At 36.7% G+C, this 10,682-nt stretch overlaps 1 protein-coding gene across 1 annotated transcript; it reads right to left on the bottom strand.

Moving 5' to 3' along the window:
• Positions 1-864: 864 nt before the first annotated feature.
• Positions 865-3,151, bottom strand: LOC110799162 (uncharacterized). Its single transcript, XM_056829542.1, has 3 exons — positions 2,733-3,151; positions 2,348-2,612; positions 865-2,304 (listed from the first exon to the last, which is right to left on the bottom strand). Exons 1-3 carry the CDS (start codon positions 3,149-3,151, stop codon positions 865-867), a joined length of 2,124 nt encoding a protein of 707 aa, XP_056685520.1.
• Between the last annotated feature and the right edge of the window lie 7,531 nt (positions 3,152-10,682).

The raw sequence follows: 10,682 nt of genomic DNA, 5'->3' as shown, positions 1-10,682 counted from the left end.
GCTGAAATCACCTCTAGCTTTCGTACTCATATGCCCACATACGTCCGTATGTATTAGCCCTAGTAGTTCGCTTGCTCTTTCTCCCACCTATGAGAAAGGTCGCTTTGTCAATTTGCCAAGTAAACAAGATTCGCATTGATCAATCTTCTCTAAGTCGAATGATTCTAGAATTCCCTTCCTTTGAAGTAATTCCAAACGTTTTGTGTTTATATGACCTAATCGACAATGCCACAGATATTTGAGATCGGAATCACCAGTTTTAGCCTTTTTTGTATTTATGTTATAAATGTGTTTGCTCGTATCTAGCACATATAGACTATTTTCTTGTTGTGCTGAACCATAAAACATTCCATTCAAAGCAAAAGAGCAACTATTGTCTTTAAATTGAAAACTAAAACCTTTAGAATCCAAACTTGAAACGGAAATGATGTTTCCGGTGATACTAGGAACATAGTAACAGTTTTCTAGTTCCAAAGCAAAACCACTAGGCAAAGAAATAAAATAAGATCCTACGGCTAATGCAGCAATCCGTGCTCCATTTCCCACGCGCAGATCTATCTCGCCTTTATCAAGCTTTCTACTTCTCCTTAGTCCCGTCGAATTGGAACATAAGTGTGAGCCACAACCAGTATCTAATACCCAAGAAGTAGAATTAGCAAGATTACAATGTATAACATACATACTTGACAGGGACGTAACCAGAAAATTTTCTTGGGGGGGGGGGGGCAGGGCCTAAACGATTTAGAAAAATAATACCTATGAATAATTATTTATGCTTATGTAGTTTCTAAGTAGTAATAAATATTCAACATTAAAGAAATATGCCTAATAAAAATTTATTAAATACAAAATAATTTGTCATAATCATTTAACTCGAGTTCTCCGAGGTTTCATAGAATAAAAGTCATCTATGATTGACTTAATTTCGAACTTTCCAGCAATCTCTTTCTCTATATACACTAGCAAGTAATCCGAAATAAAATCATCTTCCATCATGTTTCGAAGACTAGTCTTCACAATTTTCATTGCTGAGAAAGCTCTCTCTGAAGTTGTATTGCTAACAGGAAGGGTCAAAATAAGTCGAATCAATCTATCTACTAAAGGATAGACATTTGATTTCCCATTCTCCACCAAGCTTCTACACAAAGCAGATATGGTAGTCAAGTTCTTCATATCAGGATGCTTAGGAACATCACAATAAAAGAGTTCAAGTTGATACTTCAAATGTGATATCTCATACTCTGAAAAGTCCCGGGGATAGTATTTCTCTGCAAGACGACAAATATTTTCCACATCAAAGTGCTTGTATCCATCAATAGGACTCAAAGATGCACTTAAAGTAAGTAACTCTGTCGTTTTCTCACTGAAACGACTATTTAGCTCTTGCAACTGTTGATCTATGGTTGTAGAAAATACATTGACCCTATAATGATGCTCCATTGTTATAGTGTCTTTGTTGCGCCGTGATCGAATTATTTCGGCATAAGAAACCTGCATATCTATTATTTCAGTACCATGTTTATTGCAAAAAGAATGAACTTTTTGTAATAGACATTCCCAACCATCATCTCTAAGCTTTTGAATCAAGGACTTTGTACCAACAACTAAATGCATAGCATTTAAAATGTCTTGTGATTTGTGTTGCAAAGCTCGACAAAGTCCATCTGTATACCCCATAATATCTTCCATCAAATGTAAAATAAACACAAAATCAAATGACAACAACTTTTTAAGAGCAGATTTAGCATCCCCGCGTTGAGCATATGATTGTTGGCTATCAATGGCTATTTTCTCAAGGACTGAGCGAGTTGCGTTGAACATTCTTAACAAACTACAAATTGACTTTAAATGGGAGATCCACCTAGTATCTCCAGGACGTTGGAGAGTACCAATTTGATTCAACCCTTTCCTCGTGTCAACCTCCTCAATCTTAATTAAATGCTCCAATTCAGCAATTTGACTAGCTTGCAATTCATCATGACGCTTAGTAAAAGAGCTTACAGTGTTAACAATAAAAATCAAATCTTTGAAAAAATCATGGACCTCACCTACTTCTCTAGCGGCAGCAATAAGAGCCAATTGTAATTGATGTGCTAGACAATGTACATAATACGCATAAGGACAATCTCTCATGAACAAAGCTTGTAAACCATTCCATTCTCCCCGCATATTGCTAGCACCATCATAACCTTGACCTCTAAGATTTTGAATGCTCAACTCGTGATTTGGTAATACTATACAAATTTCTTCCTTCAAAGTCTTGGAGGTTGTATCTTTAACATGTACTAGCTCAAAAAAATCGCTCTATTAAGAACCCATTTTTATCGACAAATCTTATTACAAATGCCATTTGTTCTCTTTTAGATATATCTCGAGATTCATCAACGATTATACAGAACTTTGAATCACCAATCTCCTCACGAATTGTTTTTTGCACCTTGTAAGCAAAGACTTCTAAAATCTCTTTTTGAATAGCAGGAGATGTATATTTAGCATTTTGAGGAGCATTACCCATCACAACATCATGTACATCCTTATTATAATAAGCTAAGAGTTTTAACATATCTAAAAAACTCCCCTGATTTTTTGACTTTGAACTTTCATCATGTCCTCTAAATGCACAATTTTGAAATGTAAGCCATCGAACTATTAAGCCATCGAACTATTTCAATTGAAGTTTTAATTCTTAAAAGATTATTTTCAATCAATTGGGGATTTGGTTTTTCTAACACCTTGTCAATATGAGTATCAATTTTCTTTGCATTTTCCCAACATAAAACTGAATATCCATGAGCTGAATTGGTATCTTTCCCCATATGAGTTGACAAAGAGCATTCTTTACCCCAACCTTCTTCCAATTTTTAAATCCCTGTACTGTAAAAGCATCAGAGCCTGATTTCCCCAGTGGGTCCTTCAAATAAAGGAAGCATGGAAAACAATAAGCAGCATCACTTGTAGGGGAGTATCTTAGCCAATTAAATTTCTTAAACCACGCATGTTGGAATCGCCGTGGATGATTTATTGGACCAGAAGGAGGATACTCAGAGAGAGGAAACCGATAAGGACCGTAATGAATATATGCATTGACAATATCTTCCTGCTCTTTTGAAGGGTAACTATCAATTAGCTTGCGCAATGCAGGATCGCGCATTAAAGTTGTGTTTCCAAAATTAATAGTAGATTGGATCGTAGATGAATTTGTGGGTTCTTCATCAGGAATTTGCGTAGATGTTTGAGGATAGACATTAATATCAGGTTCAGTAGTCTCACTCGAATTGAGTTTCCGATGTCTAATTCGGAAAGAGGTTTTGCTTTAGAAAAATATGAATAAATTGTTTTTCTCTTCATATCGACACCTAACAACAATAATATTATAATAACATGATTAATTATTTGATTAACTATCAAAGTGTTGGTTCTATAATCTAAAATAAATTTAAATAATATCTAAATCTCCACAATGATTTAAACTGTTAAAGTATAAAAAAAAACTAATACTTTTATGAAAATAACATAAAAACAAAAAGTAAAATACTAAAATAAAATCATACCTTAATCAGTTAATCTTGATCGACGATTGATACTCCGTACTCCGTAACTTAGCTTCCTTCTTGATTGTTGAATAAATTTACTGAATAATTAAAAGAAAAGTATGACAATGACATTTGACAAAAGCTTTTAATAAAAAGAGAAAAAGGAAAAATATATCAAAAAATTGCATACTTCTTGTAGACTTTGATGGCGACAATTACAAAAGTCACAAAAGTACAAAACAATTCCTGCAAGTTGTAATTGATGATTATGCAATTGTGATAGACACTGGCACGCCTACAAGGCTACAAGTTTGCGACTTTAATATTTTAACAGGCAAAACGCCAAAACCTAGGTGTTAGGTACAGTAATATTGCTAGGTATGCAGGTAGTTTGTCCTATATATATACTTTTCACTGACTTTTTGTTTCCTATATTAAATAGGAAGTATTTGTGTTTCCTTAATTATGTGTCTCTTGTATTTAAGTGATTCTGACTCGTGGGCCGTGCAGTCAAGTTTACTTTTCATTATTTTTTTACCCGAATTGGGCCTATTACACAGATTTTTTTTTGGGCCATAGGGGGGGGGGGGGCATGGCCCCCGCTGGCCCCCCTAATTCCGCCCCTGATACTTGAAGTAGAAGCAACGTTCTCGTTCTTCTCTCATCTTCCTTTCTCTTCAAGCAATCCCTCTTCAATGCCCCTTCTTCTTGCAGTAGAAGCATTCAGAGTCGGCAGGAGAACGAGTCACCCTCTTCTATTTACCAGAACTGGTGCCACTAGACTTATGTGTGGGCGCAGCCTTGCCCTTTCCCTTGCCTGATTTCTTGAAGCCTTTTCCCTTACGCACCATAAGCATGTCATGCTTATTCTCTTTCTTGAGCGTCTTTTCAGCGGTTTTCAGCATACCGTGAAGCTCGGTAAGAGTTTTCTCCATGTTGTTCATGTTGTAATTCAACTTGTACTGATCATATCCACTATGAAGAGAATGGAGAATGATGTCAATAGCCATTTCATTTGAGACGTCAGAATCTAGAGCTCTCATGTTCTCAAAGAGTCCAATCATTTTAAGAACATGTGGGATCACTGGTTCTCCTTTCTTGAGCTTAGTCTCAAGGATCAACCTCCGAGTCTCGAATCTTTCGATTTTGGCTTGATCCTGAAACATGTTCTTCAACTCCGAGATGATTTGGTAAGCATCCGAGTTAATGAACGTTTCTGAAGTTCGGGATTCATGGATGCAAGCATCACACATTTGACATCCCTGTTGGCCTGGATCCAACGGGTAAGGGCATCTTGAGTCACCTCCGGCCCGGCAGCCTCTGGTAACTCTTCCTCGAGGACATATTCTTTTTCCTCATGCATTAGAACTATTTACAAGTTCCTTTGCCAGTCGGGGAAATTGTTTCCGTTCAACTTCTCTTTATCGAGAATTGAATGCAGGTTGAACGAGTTGTTATTGTTTGCGGCAATTTGATTACTACATTTGAAAAGAATTTGCAATAAATAACCATTCATAACTTAATAACTTTGAAATAAATGCTAACATGTAATCATTAAAGCTATTAAACATTTCATTCATACAAAAGAAAAACATGGTCCAAAAATGAATGAAACGATTCCAAGACCCTAAAAGTCCTAAATCCTTAAGCAACTTTGCATGTCTTAAGTCTTTTAAGATTCTAGGTAAGCAAAACCTATTGCTGTAATCTCCAAATTACTCTTGGTTAATAAATTAATACCATAATTTGTCCCATTGCCACAACATATGCCATTGTTGTTTGAGTTAAAACCACAATCAACGTGTTCCTTTGGGATACCTTACCATATAAGTCAACTGAAATAAGACCTCGCTTTGGCGGAAACCTACTACCTTAGATCCATAGATTTTTGTAAGTGCCTGATTTGGAAGGCAATTTTTAAACTCAATATTACTTTGGACCTAGTTGTTTCTATGTTGGTTCGATTATTTAGTGAACTAAATCTAATCGAGCATACAAACAACATTCATGCATAATCTATTCATTCAAGCATAATATATAGTGCAGAAATAAAATTGGTGAACTAGTATGGCCCAAAACTCTTGTCTTGAAGCATCCAATCTTCTTCACCATCTTGTTAGCTTGTCATCGTCTTGAATCTTCATTCAACGCTAACTTAAAGTTCTAAACTAGAAATACTTGAAATAATAAAAATTACATTAAAATTCAATGGTACGCAAACCATATTTAAAACTTTACATTCAAAGATAAAACGGTTGGCAGACCGTATTTAACTGTCCTAGATTGTCATACTAATCAACTTGGAGTACCTGCATTACATAAAATATACATTCTATGCATTCATCCATTCGCATCCTAAAACGAATGGCCCAATTAAATTATGCAAGTATTTACGTGATTTATTTAAAAATCACGTTCACATAAACGCGTCCTAAAAGATTAATCAATTCCGAATTATTAATCCTTAGAATTTATTCTAATCAAAATTTAATTTAATTAAAATAAAGCGCCATACGAAAAATAATTAAAATAATTATTTCATTTTTATTTCATTAAGCGGCTCCAACTCAAACCAATATTTTAGTATGGATAATTAATATTTAAATATTTAATTAAACTCACAGCCCGACCCAAGTTAAATAAAATAATTAATTAATTATCCCGTTAGCCATTTTTAATGCAAATATTAAATTTAAAGCCCAACGAACGAAAATTGTGCAATGCGGCCTAGGCTTGCGCCCAACCCAGCACTGCCATGTGCTGTGTGTGGCCATACGAGGCCACGAGCTCATCGCCCATGCCCCGCAAGCCTTACCGCACACTACCGGAGTTCGTGGCTGCTCGTGGCCTGTGCTCGTGCTCATCGGTGCGCGCAAGGCAAGGCAGCCTTGCCCTTGCTTGCTTGCAGCTCGCAAGCCAAGGCCTGCCTGCCTTGCTCGCTTCCTTGGCCAGCGCGCGCAGCACGCAACTCACTTGTTGTTGCCCGCGTTGATGCGCCTGTGATGCGGGGAAGCAGCGCGCATGGGCTACGACGAGCCACACGCACCGCACACCCCTTGTTCGTTCCTTTGGTTCGTGCCATACGAACTAACTAATTAAAAAAAATCAATTTCACGAACATATTTGCATTAGTTATTTTTCACAAAATTAACCGTTTTTATTTTCGAAAAATAACAAGTTTACGATTTAATTAATTTTTACAACAATCCAATTTCGTAAAATTTATTAAATCTAGGCTAAAAATATTCAAATTTAACGAACGAACAATGTCAACATAAATTTGAACATTTTTGATAATCGAATCTAAAATTTTAAATCGTTCTAAACATTCAAAATTCAGATTTTTATCAATTTGGTTTAAGTGTTGATTAAAATTAACGAAGCTGATCAAAATTTTAATCCAATAATTTTTAAAATTTTCCACTTTATATGAAATTATATTCCCTTTTCCAATTAACCAAATTTCCAAATCTAAATCATTTTAAAAATCAATTAGCGATCTAAACTTTACGAATTTGGAAAAAGTGAAATTAGTGTTTATACTTAACATTTATGGCCGAAAATTTTACCATAATTTTAAAATATACCCAAGAACATTAGGAAAAAATTTCAATCAATTCCGAGTAGTTTAGGTTGACCAATTAATTTAAAAACTTTCCGAATTTGTTAATTTTAATTCGTTAATTAACAAAAATGCCTAAAAACTCATACTTCAGGCCTGTTTTTGCAATTTTGTTCTTGTGAGTTGATCTTAGAATATTGTTTTCAATCAGATTAGGGTCAGAAATAATTGAAATTTCGACAATTTTCGAATTCAGAACTGCTTCCTGCGAACTATCCAATTATCCAGAAACATTCGAAAAAATTACAAAAAATATAGGAAAATTCGACAGCATACAAAAACATATAATCATGCTAAAAAGTGCTTTAAATACATAAGGCTCTGATACCACTGTAGGGGAATACAGTTAAATACATATAACATGTGCGGAACAATCCCCAAAGCGAGGAAACATGTATAAAGCACAGATTAAGAAAACTTACATTCGAAGCGTGTTTTCCGGAGTTTAGTATCAACGAACGCGAACAAAGAACTCCAATTTTCGTTCCTCTATTTGGTTCACCAACACGTTCAGATCCGTCTTGATAATCGTAGCTTAGACAATATTCAAGAGTGTTTTCTTTTTGGGAAGAACAGTTTTGTGTAGAGAGCAAAACTGAAACTACGTAATTTCTGAATTAGGTTTAGGGTTAGGAAAACAACTTAGGAGTGTGGAATATAACCCTAAGGTTATATTTGTGTAACCGGTCAAGGCACAAGGCCTTGACCGGCCACACGCATGCGCACACTCACACGCAAGCCCAGCGATAGCCGAAGCCCACAACAGCCGAGCAGCAGCGATGGGCCGTGGGCCACGCTTGCTATGCTCGTTGCGTTGCTGCCCCTTGTGCGCGCACACTCGTGCCGCGGGCTGGCTTGCTTGCCGCGCGCAAGCTTGCTGGCTCGTTGGGCCTTGCGCGCATGCACGCTTGGCTCGACGGGCCGGCAACTCCGTTGCGGCTCGTATTCGCGACTAACGCCTTACGACTATTATTTATCGTATCGTACACGGCGAATCACCGTCATACGATACGATTATTTGTTTCGCCCAGCTTACGAATATTCGCGATACGATATACAATTCCGATGCAAGGTCGTATCGTATATTATGTTTTTCCGAACTAATTCCCGAAAAGCTATTAAATGAATTTCCGATTCATTTAATCTGTTGATCTGTTAGATGCCATTGGTGTGACCTTATTGGTTCAGTCAAGAGTAAAATGTGAGTCTAATATAGATCATAACTCACTGATCGGAAGCATTGCTCCAGCTAGCTGTTCCGATCACTTGATCTCACTGAATTAATTGTTCGTAATTAATCTGAACCTTGGTATTAGACCTAATGCACCTTGGGTAAAGGACACATTTCCTTCAACTTCTTAGGAATAATTACGTTACCTGTTGAGAGGTGCCTTTAATGGGTTTTCCAGGAACATAAATAACACCCTCAATATAAACAATGGACTCGCGGCTCAAATCATTAGCAAACTTAACCATCTGTTCACTCACTTTCTCCTTAGCCACCGTTAGAACACACTGAACAGTTGTAATACCCCGAAATTTTTAAACTCGATTTATTAAAATTAATAATATTTTATTAACGTAATTTCGTTTTAATTATTAGAAATAATTTAAAAATTTCGTTATTTTAAACATTTTTACGATTTATTTTAAACGATAAATTTATAAACGAAAATTTATTTATTTTTCATTAACGATATATTTCACGAGACTTTGTTTTAATTAAACATTTCTATTTTTAGTAATTTCCAAAAATAGAAACAGAATTTCTGAATTTTAGTCAACCATGTGAAATTACGAAAATGCCCTTGGAGTACCAAGATTCCATTTCCTTTCTTCTCTTCCTTGCTCCCCACGTACAAAGTAAGGAGGAAATTTCCTTCCTTCCTTCTTCCCTCATTTCAGTCTCCATTCAAAACAAAAAAATCAAGTTTGCTTCTTCCACTTCAATCCTTTACAAATTCAACAATTTCAGAATTTCTAATTGCAAAAACAAGAGACCAATTCCACTTCTTTTTCTCTCCTCTGTCGAACCACCACCATCAACCACCACCGTTTACCACCACGACCACCTGCTGCCTCCATCATTCCCAGCCACCCGCACCTGCACCAAACCAATCACCGCCTCACCCTCCTCCCAGAACCAACCGAGAAACACCACCCCTGCTCCTCCCCTGTTTCGCAACCCCCTTCCCCTGCCTCCCTCTTTTCGTTCCCCTGCTGCAGCCACCACAATCACACCACCACCACCACCACCGTCTCTCCGGCGCTTCCCTGTTGCGCCGCCTCCCAGTCCGCCCAGAACCTCCGCCCAAACCTCCGGTCACCATCACCCCTCTCCTCCCCTGATTTCTCCCCTGTTCGCGCCCCTCTCCCCCTTCCCTCGCCTGTTTCTGCCGCCTCAAACCACCATCACCGTCGCCTCTCGGCGAGGTTTCACCGCCCAGGCTGAGCCCCCAGCCTCCCTCCTCTCTTCCTCCTCCCAGTGTTCCTCATGTTCGTGCCCTGCTTCGTTCGTGCCCTGCTCCCCTTGCTGCTCAATTTCAGAAACTTTGTTTCTGAAATTGAAACCTCTTTTACTCCTCCATATTTAAGTTGGGCCAATCAATTGGGCTTTGGGTAAGACAAACATGAATTTCAGATTTTCAATTCCTTAATATTCATGTTTTAATAAATTTTATGATATAAATTATTTACTAATGAATTGTTATTATTTTCAGGAAATAAATAAATTTGATTATCGAGTTTAAGAAAAATAAATTACCGTACTAAATTTATCAAGGACATAATTAAATAAATCTTGTGTAATTGATTTAGAATTTATATATACTTCGATTGAAATTTCCATAAATTATATATATTACTAAAATTGGTGTTTAATTATATTTTCATTAAAACTATGAATTTATATATTTCTAACTTTATTTTTTTAGAAAATTCGTTATTTATAATAATTCGAAATTTCTAAGTTAAATTATTACCATATTAATAACTAATTCAATTATTTAATATTTTGAAAGAAATTGGACTCGGAGTTCAGGAAGAACGATCCATCGAACAGGAAGTATAAACTACGGTTGAGGTAACGTCTATTGCTAACACCCACAATCTCCTTATGAAATGTGTTTTATGAGATTATGTAATGTGTTTATAATGATATGCTTTTATTGGATTGTGGGATATGAAATGTATTTATAAAGTGTGTTTTATGCATGATGATATTCAAATGTGTTTATGAATGATTTTATAAGAATGATGTTTTATGAGTTACGAATAAGATACGAAACATGATAAATAAAAGTGTAACCGGTTCTGGCAGTTAGTGGGGTTACTATTTCTAGGTCGTGCACGTACCGCCGTACCGCGGGACACCCAACAAGGGAGAGTGCTCCTTGAGGGTTACTGCAAGCTAAAAAAAAGAAACGAATTAGGTACGGGCGTATGTCCAACAAGGGAGAGTGCTCCTTGAGGGCTATCGCAAGGTGGGAGACGTCCCGCAAGGCTAGCTTGTCAGTTACCAAGTAAAA

The sequence above is a fragment of the Spinacia oleracea genome, chromosome 5 (assembly GCF_020520425.1).
Source record: "Spinacia oleracea cultivar Varoflay chromosome 5, BTI_SOV_V1, whole genome shotgun sequence".
NCBI classification, from domain to species: Eukaryota; Viridiplantae; Streptophyta; class Magnoliopsida; order Caryophyllales; family Amaranthaceae; genus Spinacia; species Spinacia oleracea.
Note: the sequence above shows the minus strand (reverse complement) of the source record. Positions and strands in the feature narration are given on the sequence as shown.